Raw genomic sequence first — 23,906 nt, 5'->3', positions numbered from 1 at the left:
CCAGCTGACCTGGCGTCGACAAAGCATTCGACTGCATTTCCCATGGTTCCTAGAGGTCACATGACCTGTGGAAAATGGCGACTTGTGGTTCCAAGTCGGTGTCGGAAAACATCCCAGATTACGAATACATTGACGTTAACACAAAAACTTTTCATATAGGTGCGTTTAGAGATTTATGGTTAGAAAGACTTAAACCACCACATTACTCATACAAAGAAGAGGAAGATCAAGAATTTGAGACTGAATTATCCAAAGAATTCGGGCTCAACGCTGAAACCGTTAATGATCTGAAATCCATATGCAGGTAATAAACCCAAGGCTGTGTGCGAACTTAACCGCATATTTCAACGACCACTGTATTTTGTGTTGTTTACTGCACATTAACACGATTGTCCGTTCATTTTGTTCTGCTTGAAGCCTCGATTCACTTCGCTGCAATCCTGTGGATCAGCCCACAGATACAAACGTTGTGCCGCCCGATTCAACTCTCAGAACACTGATGTAGGTTACACTTGTTCAACTTGACCTTAGGTTATCCTTAAGTCAACACAATGGCGTAGAAACAACGTATTGAATAACAAATGTCATTATTTCTTACAGACAAAGGAAGAGGAGACAGGATTACAAAGCAAATCTTAAAGTCCATAAAATTGGTCGACATGACCTTTATGCCGATGAGCTGGTGGGTGTTAAACTAAATTTCACGTTACAAAGTACTATCTCTATAGTGAATATCAGTCATTGACCTCATTGTATGTTATAATATGAATTGTATGTATTCAAAATGTAGTGGGTCAGTCAAGTTCTGGCTTGATGTTTGGATTTTAGGAGAGACTGACATTTGGGAGGAACCCCACTGAAGGAAACATGATTCCTGAAGGAGAAGTTATTATCACCGTCAACGTCTACTACCCCACCATTTTTGAGAGAGTGAGTATGGATTTGGTCTAGCTCCCAAAACAAGAAACCTGCATAGCTGTGATCTGCCTAGTTGAAATGTAGAGTCAAGTGTAGAAAGCAAGTGGAAGCTTAAACTGTATTCAGCTGCCAATATTCATGGTATGTATCTTTCTTCCTTTTGTTAGTTTAAGTATGTTAGACCCCACATGACTTTGTTGATGACCGGGTCCCATACATTGGCAAACTTGAGGGACGCCATTTGCTGTGTCAGTGACCTGCAAGTGTGTGGAGAGTTCAGCAACACGCCCGACATCGCTCCTGACTTCATCAGCAAGGTTAGAAGCACAGAGAGGCCATGTAAGCTTCTTGGCTGCAGGTTCATTCGACCATCAAGCACAACTTTGACTTTCCTTCAATACCACCTTTTTTTGGAAATTATATTATGACTCCTATTTTCTATTTTATGAATGATTAAGTGGTGATTAATGGGTACTCTCAAACTAGCTCATGGAATAACTGTTTTGTTCTATTATTTATCTGATTGTTGAATGCCATTTTTAATTCAAAGTGTTGTTAATTGTTTTAGGATCATTACAGGTCATCCTTCTTCTTCCTGGAAGGAGTTTTCTACAATGACATGAGATTCCCAGAGTGTCAGGACATCAGTAGGTTAGCTGGTCTCCTTACTATACAAAATACTTTTTTTTTATAACCACATGAATCATTCATCATCAATCAAATTTCAGATAGCTGCTAGAATGGAAAAAATATTCAGTTCTAAAATTGTTTTCCACGTGCTTCACTGCGTTCTGCCACTGAATTGTTGCATTGGTGTAGTGTTGAGATGGGGTGTTGTGACATTTTGATAAATGTGGGATGACTATGAAAAGGATGACACGAGGAGTTGTTAAAAAAAACACATTAGCAAAAATTCAGTTACGTACATCGCTAACTTCAGGCTATTCCAACTTACAACCGAGACATAGAGTACATTTCTACCCATGTCTCTTTTACGCACCATACAAAACACAGCCAATAACCTTGCTGCCCTCCCCAAGGTAGTGATCAAACAAGGCTCTAAAGCGTGTATAGACCCATCTGTTTGTGATAAACATTGACTAATTCATGCTGAAGACTGGGGATGGAGGTTAGCAGTTTGAACTGAAGAATATTTAATTAGTTTGAGTACGAGAAGTGCTCGTCTTGTGATAATGATCTATGAGATAACTTTGCCACAATTTTGACCTCATTATCACAAGACGAGTTATGAGTACGCTTCCATTCATTCACTTATTTTGTTAAAAAAATGTTTGAATGTCAAACCAAAACGACAGTCACAACTCTCTCAGTTCCACGGTTGAAGTGGATAATGAAAGTGGTGTTTGGGATCACAAGGAAGGTCAAATATTATCCTTTTCTGAAAGTTGTACGTGTATGAAAGACCTGCTATGCATTCTCCTGATTAATTGATTCCAATTTGAAGTGCCAACTCCGGTGTGTAGAACAATTAAAACCAAGTCTAAGTATTTTATATCACCATGGGTATACAGCCTTTATGCATTGTAGCATACCGATAATCATAGCGATGATGTATAAGATGTATCTTTTCATTCATATTAGATTCACATTTATTAATTCGGTGCTTTTATCCAAAACAACTTGCAAGTAAGGGTGAGAACAAAATACACAATCTAAGTTATACTAAATCAGTTTGATTCAGAATCAAAATTTAAATGTAACAATATTATTAACAAGACATTATTTGAATTGTCATGGTTATGTTCTGCAGCACCACGATAGAATGGACAAAGAGCCACAACTTCCCTTCCTATGAGAAAGCCAAGATGGAGGACACCAAGTTTATGGATCTGAAAATCAAAGTGGGCTTCCCCTATCTCTACTGTCACCAAGGAGACTGTGAGCACCTTGTCATCATCACAGATGTAAGGCAAGTACGATCAATTCAGACTCATTAAGTCTAATTCTTACCACCTATGCATGTTAATGCATAGGTGGGTAAATGGTTTTTTAACTGTATTTTTGTATTTTAATGTCTGAATTATTCATTCATTTTTTTTCTTTAATGACTGTGCCTGAAATAATTCATTTGTTGCATGTGTAGAGCATAATTAGCCACTCAAGTATTCTCTTTCACTCAAGATTTCTGATCTCCCAAGGCATCCATTTTTAGTTCCTGGAAATATCTGGCGTGATAGCACATCTTACCAGAAATTCATCCATGTCATGAATGAACGTTTCAATGGAAGGATCGGGCTCATCTTTCACTGAGTTCCTTGTTGCCTTCTTGCAGGCTGTCCCATAAGAGTGACTGTCTGGACAGGAAGCTCTACCCTCTCCTGACCCACAAGCACAGGGTGACCACACGCAGATGCACCGTCTGCCACGTCTACATTGGCAGGCAAGTTAAAATCACATGTCACAACAAATGGTCAGGCTTTAAAAAAAGAAAATCGTACCGCAAATAAATAACTTACAGTGCCGCCAACTCTTGCGGAAATCTCTTGCCTCCTATCTGAGACAGAATCGCTGAGTTGTTGTATTATGTGAATATAAGTAATATCTGCTACTTATAGATATGGTTGATACATTTGAGGACGTTCTCTCCTATTAAGCCCATTGTAACTACTGCAGCAGTTTCTGTGTGATGTAGACGCGTCCACGGAAAGAGTTCAGCCATATAGCCTTATGTTCTTAGCTGGGTTTAGTCAATTGTATATACGGTCTGTTAATGTGAGCTGTCAAAGATGATGGACGATAAATTTTTGTAATGGTAATAATCCAGGTGGCTGACGACTAACGACAAGTACGCTCCGTGCGACCCGTGCCTCTTCTGCGACAAATGCTTCCGGTTGCTTCACTACGACGAACAAGGAAACAAGTTGGGGGAGTTCCAGGCGTACCCCTACGTCGACCCAGGTGCATTCAACTGAAGTCTCCAACCAAAGATTGATATATATTTTTTGTATCTTGTGTTCAAATGGTCAACTGTTCATGTTTCTATTAAGGCTTTATGTTCATTTTATATGGGGAAAACCAATATGCTCATTCAGTTTATCTTGTTGAAATTCAACAATGAAGCACTTTCTGTAGATGTTTTGCAACACTCTTTATTTTATATTTGTATGGACAGTGCTCTGATAAGGGAGAACCAGGTCTTGTCTGTAGTGTGAAAAGGTTGAATTGACCTTTTGCCTGTATTTTGTACAAGGTTTTTCCACTGTTGATGGAATATTATTTAGTGATGACTTAAGGCCACATATTTACCTGTGGTAGCCAATTGCATGAGGAATTTGAAATGATTAATAAATTGTTATTTCTTCAATGCCCAACAAATCTTTGCAGTATCATCAGATCAACACTAAAACATTTGAGAAACTGCTGCTTTATTAGTGGACGCTATGATAGACAGGAAAAATACTCTTATTTACATTTGTTAGAGAAACACTTAAAACATGGTTGAATTAAAGCACGTTTTGGCAAAATAAACTTTGGCGTCCATCACTTCTCTACTGTGCACCTGAAAAACAGACCTCAGAATACAATAGTGAAACTACTTAATCCACTAATTTGGCTTTTACACAAGAAGCAAGAACGTTGTGAACAGGTTCTTCTGAATGCAGATTAGAATTTATGACTAAACTGCAACATGTATGCATAACTCTTGAATAACAACATTCAAATACACCCTACTCAACAGATCTATTAAACCCAGGGTTTGGCAGCTTAAACTCTCATTCAAATGTGCATTTTGAAATGTTCTTTTTTAAGCAAGCCATCATAGAAAAGCTGAACTAAAAGCATTGTTAAAAAATAAAGTGTGGCAATGATGCCTGTGGACAAACCATATGCATTTCACAGAACTGTGAGGCACATCCATAGGCCACAGTATTGGAATCTGATGCCAGTTTTGTAAATATACGTTAAGACAATGTCATGTAAGCAAACTGAGGGAAAAGTAATTTCTCCAGAAATGTTAGTTGGCTCAAATGGAATCTTCCACGCTTTTTCCAGTACTGCAAAAAAAAAGTCAACAGCAGGTTATCAATACAAATTAAAGAAAGTGTTTAAGTTGCTTCCATTTAGTGCATTCCCATCGCAGATCTTTGATGTTCGATAAGATTATTTTTTCACTTTTTCCTATCCTAGAAAGCAGTTGTACTGGGTTTTCTTTCTATAGCCGTTTTCACACGTCTTCTCTTGCATTTGTACATCAGTAGGTTTGACCATGAGGGTCATTCACACTTGATGCCCGATATGTGGACATCGGTGTCGCTCAGACATCAGTAGAATCTCCAGCTGGTTTAGGGGGCTAGGCTTGCAAGGATCGGGATAATACGTAGGGTCTAAATTCTCAAGAGGCAGGATTTTTATTTGACCTTTATTTATCCAGGAAGGTCCCATTGAGATATAATATCTCGTCTTCCAGGGAGTCCTGGCCAAGATAGCCGACAAGTACAGTTACAGTACAGAGATGACAGACCACAGACTGACAAGCAAAGCATAAGCAAACAAAAACCACAAGCAAGCATACAAGAAGATAAGTACAGCTTAGGTACAGAGACAGACCACAAGCAAGACTATATTTAAAAGTGTTAATGAGACAGAAAAAGCTAGAAACAGTGACACTGTTCTATTAAAATTGTTAAGAAATTTTTAAAAACATCTATGGAGGGCAATGATTTTCTATCTATTATGTTCTGAAAGTCATTCCAATTCATACTTTGCATGTGACGTCACAACGACTGGCTGGCGGGCAAGAACTCCAGAAACCTAGTAACCTAATCAGGACGTCGCCAGTTTTACCACACAAACGGTCATTAGGTTCCTCTCAGTCCAAATAAAGTCATGATGGAAAGATTAGTTCAACGGGAGCATTTTGCCAGGCATACACATGGCAAACTGACAAATTAGACATATTTTTGTACGGAATCTCCCTGCTTCTGAAATGCGCGAACATCTCCACCCAGCGCTCATTCCACTGTGCAGATTAAATTGCGCAGAATTCTGTAATAGCAACTGTGCGATCATCCCTGCCCTCACATTGTTGAAATCATATGCTGGATGCTTTACTCTTTCTATGTGTTTTTTAGTGAATGATCGGGCTATAATAAGACCACATTGGCTATGTAATCGCGGACAAAAGGGGACATTTCATAGTGAATGGTGGAATAGTAACATTCACCTTTGCTTTGATTATGAAGATATTCCTGTATTTCACCTCCCATACGACAGCGTTGTTAACCCATCCGTAGGCTTTCAATTTTTGTGCGGTATAAGATGACGGATTCTCTATGAGATAAATGTAAATATCTCCAAACTCCAAGTCTGGTAGAGTCTTTACCAGCTTCAAAGCAATGAATACATCAGCGGGTGCTGTGTATGGATCACAAGTTCTGAGTATGTTTATCTTCTCTTCGTATCTAATTTTAACATTTTGTGACATATGGTCTAAATAGTTGATTGATTTAAGTATCGGAAATCTGCAAGGCTGCAATTCCCCTGGTTGGCCGTTGTTCGTCGCCATTTTGCCAGCGTTTGTTGCCCTCCAGGTATCCATGGTAGTCACGTGACCTCAAAGTATGAATAAGGACGGCCACTGTTTGTTTTGACCGCAGACAGCACGTAGGCAGAACAGGCAAAAATCATCATCGCGATCATCTTAAATGTTGCTGCAACGATGCATCATATATTCCGTTGCATCCACAACAATCGAAAGATTGGAGCATGAGTTAGAGCCAAATAGAAAAAATGATGGAAGAAGAAAGGCGTTGCAAACGACTGTGTTACCGTAGAAAGAAAGCGTATTTTTTTGCTTCATTTCACATATAACAAACACTGGGACAAATGTAGTTGATTTCTGTGTTTAACTGAGAAAACAGGGAGTGGAAGGCCGGGACCCTATAATGTTCAGCTAACTGTTGTAAATAATAGTTACAAGAGTTAGCGTATGTGTGTGCGCAAGAATGGCAGTATGTGTGTGTGAGTTGAAGAGCGAGGAGAGCGAGCGGTAGCGTGTGTCAACTCTGTGACAACTCTGTGTCTGTGCAAACGTTTGCTGTCAAGTTAGTGAAACTAAGAATAAAGTACCCAGCCTGTCAATAATCGGTGGCCGCTTCATTCCGACCATATTCCGACCTATAAGCAGACCCACTGCCGGTCAAAGTGAAGGGTGTTACCCCCAAGAGAAGAGATCGGCCCTGGAGGGAACGTCTCCCCTGTGCTCCTCGTCTATGGTCTGGGAGCTGACAGCAGGAAAGGTGTATAAAGAAAAAACATTTTCTTTATACACGTGCAGCTTTAGGGTTACGATAAGACCTATCATTTAGCGTTCACCACAAATGACTGAAAAGCAGTGCCAACATTAAAATATTTTTAAACCATTCAGCGAACAAAAGGCAACAGGCTGATTATCATTTATGGGGCCCCTCAACATGCAAATCGAAGCGTTATCAACACGCCCACTCAAATGGTGTGAAATGCCGACATTCTACTGCTCATTCACATATAAGGTAATTAACATTTCCGCCGGCTAAAATACTTTTTTCAGGATGTCCAATGTCAGGATATGTCGTTCACATATACGGCCCGTCGGGAGAATAGTGGGCTGTACGTTTGTGTGAAAGCAGCTTATGAATACTAACTGGTCCTTTTGATGCGATTTCTGGTCCATTTGAGGTCTTGGTTTAGTCTGGGATCTTAACCTTCTTTTTAAGAATATGTGAACTCTAGTCATTCTCATTAAAGGGCTGAACATGTCCATGGATAATCTGACCAAAACTTGTGATCCCAACATCAGCTTCTAACACTACAGAACCCAACTGAGTCCATCAATCGATGGCATCACAAGCCTAGGGTTGTAAGTACATAAGTCATGTGGAAAAGTTAGGACACCCCATGAAATATGTAGTTATTTGTCAAGAAATATTGCAATATCAATATTGGATTTGCTCTTACTCTCTCGTAATGGAACAAAAGACAATGAGGATTTTACTTTAATCATTTAAGAGATGAACAAAAATGCCAATTTCGAGGAAAAAGTTTGGACACCCTATATGCCCTAATAGCTGGTAATGCCTGATTTGGCTGAAATGACCTAAATTAGACGTTTCCTTTAACTGTCTACCAGTCTCTGACATCGGTTGGGAGAAGGTTTATCCCACTCCTCCATGCAGAATTCTTTCAGCTGTGTGATGTTTGGGGTGTCTTGCCTGCTCAGCCCATTTCAAATCACGCCACAGCATCTCAATAGGAATAAGATCCGGGCTTTGATTTTGCCATTATAGAACTCTGAACTTCTTTATTTTGAGCCATTCCTTTGTGGATTTATTGGAATGTTTTGGGTCATTATCATGTTGCATGGTCCACATCCGCTTCAAGTTTCTGACAGATGGTTTCACATTTTCCTCAAGCACCCTCTGGTACAATAAATAATTCACGGTGGATTCTATGATGGTGAGCTGGCCAGGCCCTGCTGCAGCAAAACTTGCAGTCTCTTTTTAATAGTAGATGCATGTACTTTGTCCTCAACTGTTGCAAGAGCTACCTGTAGGTCCTGTGATGACATTTAAGGATTTTCGAGGAGACTTCTTTAAGCATCTTGTGGTCTGCTCTTGGGCTGAACTTGCTAGGATGGCCTGACCTGGGCATCTTGGCAGTTAGCTGGAATAGCATATTTCTTATTGAGAGATATTTTTAAATCCCTTCCCAGACTTGTATGCATCTACTACCTTCTTTCTGAAGGCATCAGATAGCTCTTTTGATCTCATCATTGTGATACCACTCACTTCAACTAACAAGAGCAAACCTAACTAAAAGTCTGAGGTTTAAATAAGGGGGTGTCCTAACTTTTCCTCACAAGAAAAAAATGCATTTCTATTAATGACATCTTCCAAATAATTAAATAAAAGATCTAAATCTCTAAATAATGTTAAAATGAAGATCAAATGTCCATATGTTTTAAAAGGCATTTTCATTGGGTGTTTTAACTTTTCCACATGACTGTATGCCTTGTAGACGACTTCCCCAGAATGAACTAACCCAGTTGTTCTGATGGCCTAGAGACACACGCCCAGGGCTGAATGGACGCCTGTTTGTCTTACCTATTATCTCCAAGTGTGGTCTCCTCATCAGCCTTTTCCCTCTCAGTATCCTTCTTGTCCAACATGTTGAAATCACCATTGGGGATCTTGTTATCTTTTTTTCCAAAGAGAGAACACACACACACACACACACACACACACACACACACACACACACACACACACACACACACACACACACACACACACACACACACACACACACACACACACACACACACACACACACACCAGTATGAATGAGCTAGCCCCACTAAAGAGGAGGATTCACAAGTGCATGTGATAACACATGCCTCAGCCTGAGCAGCACTGAGGTGAAAGGGATATATTTTGGTCAATCAGACATGCTTTGGTCTACAACAGAACCTCTGTGGACAGTGCTAGTCCAATGACTGGTCGGGGTGGGGACCGGAGGAAGTGGTAGAAAGCCTCCTGTTCACACCGATTGGTTTAGTGCGTCATGCAGAGTAATCACAGTGGGATAGTACGATGTCAATGTAGGCTACATGACGAGTCTGCGGGACGCTTGAAGAGCGACCATTTTCTTCCACACATGAAATTAATCGATTGATGGAACAAATCTTCCATGGTCACTCTTAGGCCTGGGCGACATGGCTGAAAGACTTGATCATATTGATCGATATCGATATCTATTGATCATTTTAATGACCTAAAAAGACTAGGAATTACCATGCTGGATTTAAACACTTCGGTTTAACACTTATATGACCTTCCACTCTTCATTCACTGTTCATCCACTGTACATTGATAAATACTCCAATGTCGATACAACAATGAAAAACACTCAAATATTGTAAATAAGTATGGAGCCGTGTTTCTGTAACAAACACAGCTGCTAGATTCGGTGGTCCAGTCTTTTATCAGTATATATTGAACATGTTTTATATTGATATTGATCAAAAGTCTATCACGATATGACAATTTTTTTTTTATTGCCCAGGCCTAGTCACTCTTCAAGCACCCCATAGACATGGTCATATGGCTCATATATGTGACCATATATATATATATATATATATATATGGCAGTGGAGGCTTCTCCAGTGAGGAGAGGGAGGAAGATTCTCCTTAACATTGTTGAGAATAAAAAAATGTAGATTGCCCAGACTACTGTAATGAATTAATGCCCTTAAATATGACTACTTTAATGCCTTTGTATATGTAATGTTTGTTTCCCTGGGTAAAGGGACATTAGCACTCCCTATCGCCTATTGAATATTACTTTGGGGAGGACGTTCCTCCCACAGCCTCCATTGACTCCCATTCGTTTCTCAGGCACTACTGGCAGCCGGTATATAACATGGGGTTCAATGGGAGAGAGGAGGAAATTCCCCCTCTGAGTGGGTGGGACTAGCTAAGGGATCTGAATCGCGTCAACGTCTATTCACGAATAGGCTGGAGCCCTGGCTGCGCTACAAACCAATAAGGAGTCCTGGCTGCGCTATGAACCAATAAGCAGGAGCCCTGGCTGTGCTATGAACCAATAAGCAGGAGCCCTGGCTGTGGAGCAGCCCGGAGGGAGGGTTTATCCACTCTAGGCTACGAGAACCAACAAACCCGCTCGTATGCCTCGTTTCCACCGAGCGGTGCGCTACTGTTCGTTGCGGTACAGTGCGGCTCTGTTCGCTTACATTGGCGTTTCCACCGAGCGGTGCGGTTCGGTGCGGCTCAGTTCGCTTTTATTGGTTGGTCAAGGTCCCGAAGTTGGACAAGGTCCAGAAATAAACGCGCTGAGCTTACCTATTTTTCAACACTCCCTTGGGTTACTAAGCCGTCTGAAAGGGTGGCGAAAACGTGGAGCTACACACGCCGTTATTCTGCAATCACTTTAAAAATATCCGTCTGGTATGACCAGGTCACTGACATCTTTGCAACACAAGCAGCAAGGAGGATTGACTTGATCTATAAATGAAGTCCCTCAATCTTATTTGGCTTAACACCATGACCAACATTCTGAAACATCCATTAACATCCACATTTGCCTCAAACAATGTTAGGCTTACAGCCCATGTCAATAGTTGTGAGATTATGTTCTTATAGTTATTTTAATTGTTTGTTACTCTGACCGTTCTATTTGATATTGTGGAAAGATGTTCGTGAATGATTCAGAGCATGATGCATTTTAAATGGCATCACTTTTGGTCTTGTGTCTTAATCTTTCTTAAAACAATTGTAGCTGAAAATAAACAAAAAAAACAACCAAATTCCAACCAATAACTTCAGTCATTGAGGGCAAAAATAGGCCCTGATTTTTTTATTTAGTTTTACAAATCAAGAGTAGGCCCGATTTGACTAATTGGCTTTGCCTAATTTTTTTTACTAATTTTTCCTTCTGCCCTTGTAGTCCAAGACATGCTGCCCACCAGCTTTCAAAGTACAATGCTGCCACTGGTGGATTTTAATCAATTTTATTGACATAATTATCCCTCCCTGCTTTTTTGTAGTACACCAAAGCACCCTGAAACAACTTGAGTCTCAAATAGTTATGCCACCATACACCACTAACAGTGCAAGCAGGCCAATGGCAACCAAGCGTGCAGTCCTACCTCCCTCACTTTAAAAACCACCAGCCGCCACTGATATATGGTCATGCATGGTTGGATTTCAGAATTATTTGAGCAGGCTTGTTGTTGACAGTCAACCATACAAAAAAAAGGCATTAGTGTTGCTTATGAATGGATGGCCTTCCTCGAGTGGAACATGTCATTTTCAAGTTTCCCTGTTACTTTATTTTTCATTTGTTAATTTGTGCAGTACATTAACGTACCTTGACTGGCCTTGAATCTGAAAAATCTAATTCAAAAATTTGAATTCAAACGTATCATTGGCTCCATCACAGTAAGCTCACCTGCATTCATTTCCCGGGCTTGTTCTGCCCTCTTCAGCGCTCCCTTCTTGGCCTCCTCATACTGCCTTTGCTCAGCGATGGACTTGTTGAGCACCTGGCTGATCATGGAGTCCCCCTCCCCCACCAGGAACATGCTCTTAAACTTGTTGTACAGCATGCTGGCCTTGTCCATGATGTCCTGGCTGGCCTTGAACCTGCGGATCTTGGAGAAAGAGACCACAACTCATGAGTGACCCACCAATAGGTAGTCCTGTAAGCTCACACTGAAGAGTGTTGGGTTGAATTGAAAGCACCGATACTGTGATCCCGGGTAAGTGAAGCAACACCAACGGTGTTGGGCGAATCCCAGGGATATTTTAATTACAAATCAATGTTTAATCATTATTACTCACATATCAAAACTTACAGAATGTATATTTTCGTTATGTATTGCAATTTTTATATAAATTAAAACTGCGCGCAGTGATGAACGGGACCTCGTAACATGTGCGCTTTTTTAAAACTGCGCGCAGTGATGAACGGGACCTCATAACATGCGCTGCCACGAGGTCCCGTTCATCACTGCGCGCAGTTTTAATTTTAATTTTTAGCGAATTCATGTAATCTGTAGAAGCAGATGAGATACATTCCCTAGGAGGAGTTTGTTGAAATACAAGGCGAAAAAGTGAAAAAATTCCATGAAAAACGGCCAACTTTGAAGGCACGCCACGGACACACCCTTCAACAGTCACAAATAACACGGCGTTGGTTGAGCCCCATTTTTTGACTGTACTGACCAATTGTGAAGCAGATCCGATAAATTCCCTAGGAGGAGTTTGTTCAAGTACAAGGCGAAAAAAACGAAAATAAGAGCACGGAATTCAAAACGGCCAACTTTGAAGGCACGCCACGGACACGCCCATCAACGTACAGTCACAAATAACACGGCGTTGGTTGAGCCCCATTTTCTGACTGTACTGACCAATTGTGAAGCAGATCCGATAAATTCCCTAGGAGGAGTTTGTTGAAATAGAAGGCGAAAAAGTGAAAATTGCCGCCGAGAGTGCAAATGAAAAAATTAAAATTTCTGACATCCAATGGGTTTTGGTGCATGGGTCCAAGAGGCTTTTCTGTAGGTATTGGCATGTTGTACGTGCATACCGAGTTTCATACATATTGGTGAAACATGGCGCAGGGGCTGCTTTTTAAAGTTCCTGTAGGGGGCGCTACAAATACGACAATCCCGATTTTTGGTATGTGAGCTACAGGCACCACTCTACACGTGTCCTGTGAATTTCATATTGATAACTATTACGGTCTCCGCAGAGTGATCGACCCTCCTCTGGCGGCCATGTTGTTTTGCCAATCAACTTCATTTTACTTGAGCAGTTAGAACTTTGGTCCCCAACGGCCACTGAGTTGGTCCCGCTCAAATCAAACATTGCGTCTATGAACTGTGGCTATTTTAATAACAGGCCACGCCCATTTCGAAGCCACGCCCCATTTGAAAAAATGTTGACTTTATCTTGTTCAGAATTTGATTCTGAACAACTTTAGTAGAGGGGTCCAAGATCATAGGAGTCCAATTCATGTAGATATGTGCAATTTACTATTTTTGGGGTGAAAAACACACCCCTTTTAGAACGCAATGGCTCATGGGTACTTTTTACTTTATTGTACAGACTAATCCTTATGTCAGATTGAAGACAATGGGCCATAGATGATATGTGCCAAAGGATTTTTTTCAAAGTCGAAAAACCTGGGATCCTTGGGGAATTGACTGTTTTTAACTAAATTCAAAATGGCGGGAAATGTGGCTACCGGAAGTGCTAAGTTAGTACTGCTAATTTGTTCATCATGAGGATTTGCATGTGTGGCAAAAGTTTCATGAGTGTAGGTCCAACCAGTGACGAGTTATGCTTGTGTAAAGGTTCAAATTTTTGCATAGTTGGTATAGCGCCACCTTGGGGCCAATGTGAATTTGACGGCTAGAATATCAAATTTTTCACCAGTCCAAACAAATGTACCAAATAAAAATTAGTTTTCGTATATGTTCAGGCGGGGAAAAATGCAGTCAAGGTCGACTAAAAATAATAAGAAGAAACGGACCAATTACAATAGGGACCTTGCAGGTTCTGCTCGGTCCCTAATTATTCATCCACAGTTCAATGAGGTTTGGTCAGGGTCAGGCTATATATACGATAAGAAGAAATCCCAGGTGACAGGACATGGGAGCATCAACATATCCTACCATGAGATACAACATCTATTAAGTTTATAGTAGACAAACTATTTCAAAACTCTGCTTTAATGCCATGATATATCCAACAGGACATTATGGCCATTTCAAATTCCTTTCCATTAAATTTTCCATCCATATAATCTTCAACAGTGGCTCACCACGTTAACCCTGGGTAAATGTGTCCCGAGACAATTCCTTGTGGGTTCCAACATGAAGGAACATTTTAACTTCTAGCATTATACTACATTGACTATGTTACTGTATATAACCACATTTGAAGACCTAGGCTGGTATATGTATTCATATGCCACCTCTAAGGGAAAGCAAGGTTAGGGGGACAACCAACTTCTATTTGCTGGACAAACAATATTAGCCAATAAAATCCTGAAAGATCAATAACCATTAGACCTATAAAAATACAGTCAACTGTATGTTCTTGTGTATGTGACGCATTGCCATGCATGCACAAAGGGTATGGCTAGAGTTCTCAACAGCTTCTGTGATGGAAAAAATTCATATGTTGCTACCTTTTAGTCATATAGGCTTTGTTTTCCATTCTGTGTATTGTCTTGCCATCCTACTTTTCCCCAGTGTCGTCTACAAATTGACCTTTGTGCTTGGTTCTGCCACCTCACCAGTGAGCGATGTCGTCAAAATGTTAACCCATGTGCTCTGGTCTGCTGTCTTACCTTCCTCCTCAGAGTCAATCAAAATGTTAACCCTTGTGCTCTGGTCGGCTGTCCCACCTTCCTCAGTGGCATCTAAATCAGTTTCTCTGTTTTTATGTGTCTTTTAGCTAGGTGCTGTCTTTCTTGGCCAGGGCTCATTTGTAAAAGAGACTTCTGTCTCAATGTGACTACCCTGGTAAAACAAAGGATTAATAATAATAAACGTAAACCCTTTTCTATGGGTAGCCGGCCTACCTTCCTTGAGTCAACCAATAATGTTAACCTTCGTACTTAGGTAAACTGGTCACAAGGGAGAAGACATCCTCTTAGGCACTCTTCTGCTTGATGAGAACACAGTAAACATTAGTCGATTTGATTGATTTGCAATGTGGTAAGGATCTGAAACGGTATAAATAACTGTCAAAAAAACTGGAAAAATGTATAAATGATTGTCCAGTGTGTAAAGAGGACTATGAAATAAATCGGCTCTCGATGAGCTATTGAGACTAAGAAGCCAGGGGGAATATTGAACGTCAAAGGGAATACCTTATCACGGATATCATTGTGTGTCGCCGTCCATGTGAAACAACCCGAATATACTAAATAAACCATCAAACTTAAACCAATCAATCCGATTTTATGGCAGGCTATAATACAAAACTAAATGGCCGATAAAAGTGACAAGCGCGTCATCAGTAAAAGATACACCTTCAAGCGTGGAGCCCGGTTGCGATGGAATTACAATTCCGAGCTGCACTGGGCTGCCTTGCCGTACCAGTATAGTTGAGTGGAAAACCTCCATAATAGAACTGACATCAGTATACAATCCATTAGTATTGTATAATACTATTCCTCATGGTATTCAACGTATATTGCTTAACTATATTTATAGACTGCTTGTTTACTTAGAGGCCCTCGCCCATCACACATGAACTCCGGATCATCTCCAGAGAATTGAGTCCGGGGTGATCCGGAGTTGCCCTTTCACACATGCAACACACAGCTGGAGATAAGCCGTATCACTTGCTTGTTTTTACACACTTCACACTTTTCATGCTAGCTCCATTCCAAGTAAAATGAAAACACTCTCTGACCTTCCTCTCTCCTCTCCAAACCCTGCCCACCCTCAAAAATGGAGTCTTGCTGAAAAAAAAATAAAGATTTTCTTAGACTGCGGTACCGTGAATAGCAGTAATGCAGGGCTGGTAAGCTTGCTACCTAGCCAAGTGGACACCGCAAAGGACCAGGTGGTAGTTGTCCTCACCTTTTTCAGTGTGGCGATGAGTTCACTTTGTTTCTGCAGGTGCTGCGTGGTCACCTGCAGCGTGCCAATCTCATCCAGTGCCTCCAAACACTTCCTCACGTCCTGGGGTGGGAACGAGGGGGCCAGGGGAGGGATTACACATGTTAAAATGGGATATATCTTCCTAGTACAAAATATGGCTATACGGCTAATCGTATACTGAAACTTACCGGGTGGTCGATCTTTAGAGATATTTTGATTTCCCCATGCAACCTTTGCAGTTTGGATTCTGTTGAGATTTCTGTTAAAAATAATGGTGCTTCGTGATTGAAAAACAGTTGAAAATCTTATTCGCAAATTCAATGATTCATGAATTTGCCTCCTGACTAGAAGATCAAAGAGTTAGATAGGAAATACAACGTTTGGACCATATACAGTTGCATGCCAATAACTGAGGCTCCCTTTCATTGAAGACTACAGACGTACAAGGATTTAAAAAAAAATAATTAGACATACTGGTTGAATAGTCATGGTTTGGGTTGTAAAGGTTGTCATTTCTCAATATCAAATGATCGCAGTAGCGATTACCAACCTCTAACACACTTTAAAGGTCTAAGAATCACAAGAGGATAGTCATTAGAAATCAGTCAGCACAACAGCCGCTTGTTCTCATTGTTGGATCCCAGAAGCCATAAATAACAGCCGTGAATTATAATTATCATGTGAAACTCGCACATCAGTCAGATCAGGGAAAGATCACAGGTTTGTTAGGGTTACCTTTAATGAACCTTTTGGAAACGACAAGCTTACCTTTTTTCTTATCCCCTTTCCTCTCTTCACCTTTCTTTGCATCGTCTTTGCTTTGTCTGCGGGTAAGCGTAAGATTAGAGAAGTAGTTTTATTTCATTTTTCAAAGCAGAGCAGCGGTATTTTACCACTACCGTACTGAGTACTGAGTGAGTGAAGTGGGTGAGTGAGTGTGTTTTATGTGCACTCACTCCCTGAATTCATCCGCCTTGCGCCGCCTTACATCCTTGTCACTGTCCATGGAGTTCGGCGTTCTCTTTCGGTTCTTGCTTTTCTGGTCATCACAAAACAATCCCATAATTAAAAATAAACCATTTTAAATCCGCTTTTTCCTATATATTTCCAAGAAAACATCAGTAAAATGTACTTAGAATGCGGATTGTTTGAAAATAGATGCGATAATAACCAGTAAGGTTAAAGCCTTATTTTAATCAGATATCACTGAAATACAATGATCAATGTTGCACATGATCCTAAATAACTAACATGTATAGTAAATAAATACAATGCATAAACATTTTTACATCATTATTTGAACAGCTTAATCGTGAAAAATTCAAGTCATAACATATTTCTGCCTTATACTTTGACTTCATCTCAGGTTCATGTATCTTCCCTGAGCATTCCCCTCTTCAATCTCATACTCTCAGCACTAAAACACCTCTCATCACGAGTCCCTCTAGGCATGTTTTATGGTCCAACAGTGGTTGATGTGAGAAGGTCCACCTGCCTCTTCGTCCTCTGAGCCGGAGGAGCTGTCCTCCTTGGGCTGTCTCTTCCTCTTGGCCTCAGGCTCCTTCCCGTCCCCTTCCTTCACTTTGCTCTCCTCCTTCCTCTTCCTCTCCTGCTGCTGCTCTGCACACCTGAACTCCTCCGCTGTCCGCTTCCTCTTCCTGTCCGACTCTGCGGAGTCCCTGGGGGAGAATGGATGGTGATATCAATATCCATTTAGAATCAATTGTTGTTGTTGCTAAAAATGATATGGCTGTGGCTGATATATCAATAAAATAGATAGATAATAGATAGAATAGTTTGCCCACTTGCCCTAAATATTCTTCAATTATTCAGTAGGGTTTATACTATCCTGAATCACACATTTTAGAATGCATATCTAAACGAAGGTACTGTATCCCTGCATCCCTGTTTCTGTATGTTTGTAGATATGGGAGGGGAGTAGTGGAATGTGATTACATTTCACTGCCAGAGCCCTGGAGTTCCTGCTGCTGGAGGGTTAGGCTCTTCTCAGACTTGGGCTTCCTGCCTCGCCGCTTAGGACCTTCTCCACCTGCTCAAGCAACACCCACAGACAAGACTCTTTCATGTTCACATTTCCATGGATGCATGCCGGAGGCTGAGGGTGGATGAAGGGATGTCCTCAAAGGGATGGTTTACCTGAGGGGCTGGCTGGACTGGCAGGGTCATCGTCCTTCTCAGAGTCCTGGTCGGCATCACCCTGGAAACCGAGAGACAAAAAAAGAAGAGGAAACAAATTGACATGTTAAAAGAAGGCTGTCATATACTGTAATGGGGACCTGCGAGCCCTTTGAGACTGTAACTGCAATTAAGGACTAAACAAATTAAATGGCCGTAATAGGGAAAAAGCCATTAATACCATTTGCTACAGGGAGCAAAAACAACCTCAATGCTAGAAGCTCTTCATCCCCAACTCCATCACCAGAGCAGCCAGCACAACAGGCCTGCATACTTGTTAATAAAAAACAACAAACCTTTTTCTTTCTCCCTCTTTTTTGGTTAGCATCGTCTGAGGTTACCTTTTGTGCAGATTCCTTGAACATGAAACCTTTGGTTAATGCCTTTTTGACGAAGCCACCATATTTCAGTCTGTCTATAGGTGTTCTTGGCAAACAACCAATGGTGGATTGTGGAAAAAAGCGAGGTAAAAAAGGTGCAAGATGTGAATTTGTGCAAGCCCAGAAAAAAAAAAAAAGGTTTGCCAAGATATGCTCTTTATAGTTTGAGACTGGGTTTTGGGTTTTAGACCCCTCTAGTGTTAGAAAGCTATAACACACATCTGTGCTCTCGAGTATACATTTACATAAATTGGATAGGATGAAGTATTGAGTAGGTATCTAAAACACTATATTACACAGCAATACAAACAGTATAAGAGACAGCAGACCTGATTTCAAAAGCACTTATTACTGCCATGCAACTAAACGGTCAGAAAAACAGTGATCGTTGCTATGCTGTAAATAACTAACAATGGCGACATGATGTGTAGAAAATGGGAAGGATGCAAAACAAAGCAGCAATAATAGAATAAAAATATCCAATACATCTCAAACTATTTCCCAGTTTATTCCTTGTTGGCACAGAACAAACCATCCCCATCTGTGCACAGGTATATAGACTGCTGTGCCCACTTACATCACAGGTAATCAACTGTGTTCCAACTCACATACGTATTTAATTGTGATTCTACGTTTGTCCAACCAGCACCATAAAGCCATCATAAAAAACCCAAAACAAAAGCATATGGAACCCTATGGAACCAACCACCACCAGAATAAAACCCCACACGTGCACCCCTTCAACACTGGGCGGGAGAACCTGTACGTTCTACGAGGCCAACCCCATGCAAAGTACGTACATCCTGGCTTTCAGGGCCCTGACCAGACACCTCCAGAGACCCTTCCTCCTCCTCCTCCTCCTCCATCATCATCTCCTCCTCCTCATTCTCTTGTCCAGCCTCACTTTCTGGAACCTGAATTCCCCAAAGACACGTCATAGGTCCGAGGGCAAGTGGGCAGGGTTAAACGAGTGTTTGGAAGAAAAAGCAAAGTTAGTGCCAGTCCTTACGTCCTCTATTCCCTTCTTGGGAAAACAGCCTAAAGCTCCCTTCAGCTTTCTTGGGAAAAACCAAACCAACAGGCACAACAGAAACATGTACAATGCATCAAGGTGCAAATCCCACGTAGGACAGAGAAGCAGAAGGCATGTTAGGCAGTTGGTAAGAAACAGACAACAGCCCTATGAAGCGTCAGTAGATCTATGTTATGGCAGCATACAATACAAGAGGATGCACATAAAAGGCTAACTTGGAAAGAAATTTAAAAAACTTTTTTTTTTAAAATGTCTTCAGTTGTGGCTTCATTAGTTCAGTGACCTTAATGTGGCCAAGTAATACCATTCACTATTGAGTCATTTGCAACTCACTAATTCATATACATTATCATTAGTGATCAGGTAGGAGGTGGCATTGTGCTCAAGCATACCTACAGGTGGACTGCAGATATTGGTTACCCAGGACCCTTTGGCTGGGAGGGAACACCCTAACTACTGGACAATTATAACACCAGTATTGGTGTTGATTGACATACATGTCATGGGGACCCCATCCCTGCAGCATGTTCAAAATTGGTCTCTCAATAATTCCATATAATGAGCATTTCATTCAAACAGTCGAATAGTGGGAATTTAAGCATGACCTTGCCTGCGTCAACATTCTTTTCATGATTTTATGTGTTTTAAAAGAAGAAAATGTTAAGGCAGTTAAGAGCAGACTGTTTACCATATATGTTAAGAACAGATATAGGTATCTTGACATGTTGTCAAGATACCTGCTTTGATTTGATGAATCTAAGATAAATTTCTACTCATGAATTATAATATAACCTTAAAAGAAGTGTCTAACGTTAAAACCCTGCAAACGTTCATTTTCATAACCTATCTGTTCATGTTCACACCCAGAAATGAGGAAGTAACAGTATTCTTTAAATATTCTTATTTTTGTTTCTAAAAAAACATGTCGCCCGCACTGTTGCACATCTTTGTTTATCAGTCATATTTTACTCTGGGGATAGTATTACTACAATTCACAGGTGCTATTATTAGGGGTTGGCGCTTCACTGCATTGTTTCAATTCCTTCTCCCTCATGTGACAGAAACTAACCATATGTATCATTAAAGATGTGTGTGATTGGATCTACTCACTTTGAATTTCAGCTTTTTAACGTCACCCTCTTCTTCACCGTCTGGACTGCCGTCAGAGTCTTTCCCGCCCATCGTATCCAGAGTCGTCGGCTTTGAACCACACAGAACAATACCCACATTCATCACAAACAACACACTCCAGCAGCAAGGAGCAAAAGTAGAAAATTACATGAAAGCTATAATATATAAAACACACACACACACCCGCATACTGTGTATATAAATACACATACTGTATATACATACATTCATTCATATATATATATATATATACATACATACATACACACACATAAACATTATATATTTAGCTGTATATAATTTATATTATACACATCTTGAAGTTAGAACAAGTAGGCCTACAGATATTAAATGCTAATTTAATATAGAGGAGATTGAAGGAAGAAATAAGGAAAATAAAAGTAGTGAAATGTGTACCTTTGGTGCAGTAAGCTCAACGTTTGGATTGTTCTCAATCTCCCATAAGCCTTCATTGAAGCCCTTTCTTTTATTGGGCTTGGCATACTTATCTTTGTTAGGATGGTAAGGAAATACGTCTTTTGGACCAAGGAATGCACTGTTCAAAAAGAGAAGAGTATTTGGAGTGTTGTTGTTGCCAATCTCACCCATTAATTTTTCTAATTAAGAGTTTCCTGCATCACATTATCATTTAATTATTTGTATATACATTAGTTAAGGTCATATTACCTAAAATAAAAAGCAATATAGTGATTTAAAATCTTAATACATAGTAACATCGTTGTTAGTAGTAACATGGTTGGCAAACATTCTAAGACCGATTGTCTTTCAGTCACAATAACTATTAAGGTAAATCAGGTCAAAAATACATAATTAGTGTTTAAGTCAGTAACAATACTGACGTTTCATGAGTGCCAAAGAAAAATATGGGGAACTTGATGTTGGACGGTTTCACAGCACCGTCGGGGACTTCATCAATCTAGCAGCAATAGAAAGAGACCAGTAAATAGACCACAAATGAAAGAAGCCACAGTTTGTATTACTCATTTCCTGGATGTACCGTTAACTTTATCATTACTTACTCTGGCAGGCCAGTGGGGATATCCCTTCATTTTGGCAAAAATCAAATCCCCGGGTTTGTAATCTCGAGCCATATTCACAGTTTGGCACCTAGTAAACAATAATTAGGTGAATAGACCGGCATCCATCCTCACATCTGAAAAAGTTTACACACGCCGCACTGACTTTAGTGGGCGTGTGGCCTCTTAAGTACTTCCACGCATTCAGGACGGAACTTATTCATGTGAATTCTGTTCGGTCTCCATTAAATTTCCAAACAAATAAATCCACACAGTGCATGTCATTACATAACGTTTAGTCGTTCATACAATAAGCGCGGTGTATATGTCATTACTAAAGTGAATAGATGTAATATTACTACGGGATACAGAGTTCACCTTTACCAGTGTGCGTAACTGCTAGCTAGCTCGATAAATACATCGTATGATACATACAGTACATGTTCGAGTGGTAAACCTTCAGTAGCGTGTCATTACATGCGTACACGACAACAACGCTAACTGAAATGATTCACTAAAGGATGTATTTGTAAAGTATACGGTTTGTTTACCTGAAAGGGCAGCACTACTCTTCCCGTACACACTGCACGTTTTCCGCTCCCGCGCTGTACTGCAACGGACTATACCAAAAAAAAGCAAAACAGGGGGGAGGATCTACTTTTGCTACATGTATGTATAAGTATTCATAGGATATTAATGCTGATATTTATTTATGATGAATTTTTAAGTAACACATACATCTTAAAGATAATCTATATGTCATAAGATAATTGTTCAAGTAAATATATGATACTCATGTAAGGATGCTACCCCGGATGCGAATGGACGTCACTCGTATGAGCAACTACTGGTGGGCAAAGGATCCTTGGTGGTACTGATGCTGAAGCACACGAGGAATAAACCGGGGCTAAATAGGATTAATAATTTTAACCCTATTACTTACACTAACCCTGTTATTTTTAGGGTTAGGGTTAGTAAAAGGGTGAGGATTAGTCGCAGGGTTTGGGTTATTACTAGCGCTAACCCTGTTACTTACCCTACTACTAACCTTAACACATTATTTTTCCTCCATCCGACTCCTGTCTATTAATTTTTTGCTTTTGCCATAGTTTATTTTTTTCTTGTTGATTAGCATTTATTCCTTCCTCTCATAGCGCTTATAATTTATTTAATTTGATATATTTTTTTCTATTATATTCCATTATTTATGAGTGTTCTTCCCTCTGTGATTTTAAATATCTGAGTTGGATTATCATTATAGCACTAATGATGGTTAATGACTAATGATGAAGCATTTCATTTTTATTTCAACCTTCAGTGATATGAACTGAACCTAAGCCTTACCCTTCGTCTTGATTCCTATTGTGTCTTTCTACCGCCCCCCAGAGGACAGCCTCGTCTGCTACAACACATTTAAACTAAGTAACTACATTTATAAAGTAGGCTAGTCTATTTTGCTTCAAAGCTAGGGACATTGGGTAGTTGTGTCATCTACACCTAAAATTGACTATTTCACTCTTGCCAAGGTAACTAGAGTTAGTTCTACTTAAATCACCGCTTCGTTTGTTTTTTAATAATAATTGGTTCACCCGTTGCAGCTGGTGAGTTTGATTTGTTTTCAGGAAAGATCAACTGTTGCTGCTAGCACTTCGTTTGGCTCTGTTCATTTACACCAAACTGCGGTTTTCCCAACCGTTTACGTCTTTTTAGTGGACAGGTGTGTTTACAGGTGTCCTTTACGAAGGCTTTTAGAAATGTAATTATAATATTTTTCAGACATCATTTATGTGTAAAATATTGCTAGTTCTGGATTTCATTTTTCATGGACTGGATATTTGTAAAAAATATTACTATTATTTCTGTTTCATAAGTTGTGCATGGATAAAGGGCTTGTACAGCAATGTATCGAGGGATATTTGGTTGTATATTGAGGTGTAGCCTATTACTGCAATTTATCCTATGGGAGATTTTCCTTGCCCTTAAGAGTGTTGTTCAGTGTTGGGGTTAAGGATTTAATTTTCACTTTCTTTTCAAGCCGTTTCGGCATTGGACAAAATGCTATCCCAA

General features: G+C 40.2%; 2 protein-coding genes across 4 annotated transcripts; one reads left to right on the top strand and one right to left on the bottom strand.

Annotated features, from left to right (window-relative positions):
- Positions 1–74: 74 nt before the first annotated feature.
- On the top strand, positions 75–3,863 carry snapc3 (small nuclear RNA activating complex, polypeptide 3; the record flags this gene model as incomplete). The annotated part of the gene is made up of 9 exons (XM_084465086.1): positions 75–304; positions 418–501; positions 601–682; positions 829–930; positions 1,086–1,235; positions 1,487–1,569; positions 2,690–2,848; positions 3,212–3,319; positions 3,704–3,863. 9 exons carry the CDS (start codon positions 75–77, stop codon positions 3,849–3,851), a joined length of 1,146 nt encoding a protein of 381 aa, XP_084321212.1. The 3' UTR covers positions 3,852–3,863.
- A 939-nt stretch (positions 3,864–4,802) lies between these two features.
- Positions 4,803–22,453, bottom strand: psip1a (PC4 and SFRS1 interacting protein 1a). 3 transcript variants are annotated; one of them, XM_084465085.1, is made up of 17 exons: positions 22,391–22,453; positions 21,843–21,930; positions 21,663–21,739; positions 21,220–21,358; positions 20,782–20,871; positions 19,439–19,552; positions 18,555–18,614; positions 18,220–18,280; positions 18,019–18,112; positions 17,558–17,741; positions 17,019–17,101; positions 16,831–16,886; positions 16,251–16,321; positions 16,042–16,143; positions 11,889–12,090; positions 9,021–9,114; positions 4,803–4,934 (listed from the first exon to the last, which is right to left on the bottom strand). In XM_084465085.1, exons 2-17 carry the CDS (start codon positions 21,912–21,914, stop codon positions 4,904–4,906), a joined length of 1,530 nt encoding a protein of 509 aa, XP_084321211.1. In that variant the 5' UTR covers positions 21,915–21,930; positions 22,391–22,453; the 3' UTR covers positions 4,803–4,903. The 3 variants fall into 3 exon arrangements, with proteins under 3 accessions (XP_084321211.1, XP_084321209.1, XP_084321210.1); XM_084465083.1 differs by lacking the exons at positions 18,555–18,614; positions 19,439–19,552 and adding an exon at positions 15,872–15,916; XM_084465084.1 differs by lacking the exons at positions 18,555–18,614; positions 19,439–19,552.
- Positions 22,454–23,906: the final 1,453 nt, after the last annotated feature.

The sequence above is a fragment of the Micromesistius poutassou genome (assembly GCF_964030765.1).
Source record: "Micromesistius poutassou genome assembly, chromosome: 3".
In the NCBI taxonomy this organism is placed as follows: domain Eukaryota; kingdom Metazoa; phylum Chordata; class Actinopteri; order Gadiformes; family Gadidae; genus Micromesistius; species Micromesistius poutassou.
Note: the sequence above shows the minus strand (reverse complement) of the source record. Positions and strands in the feature narration are given on the sequence as shown.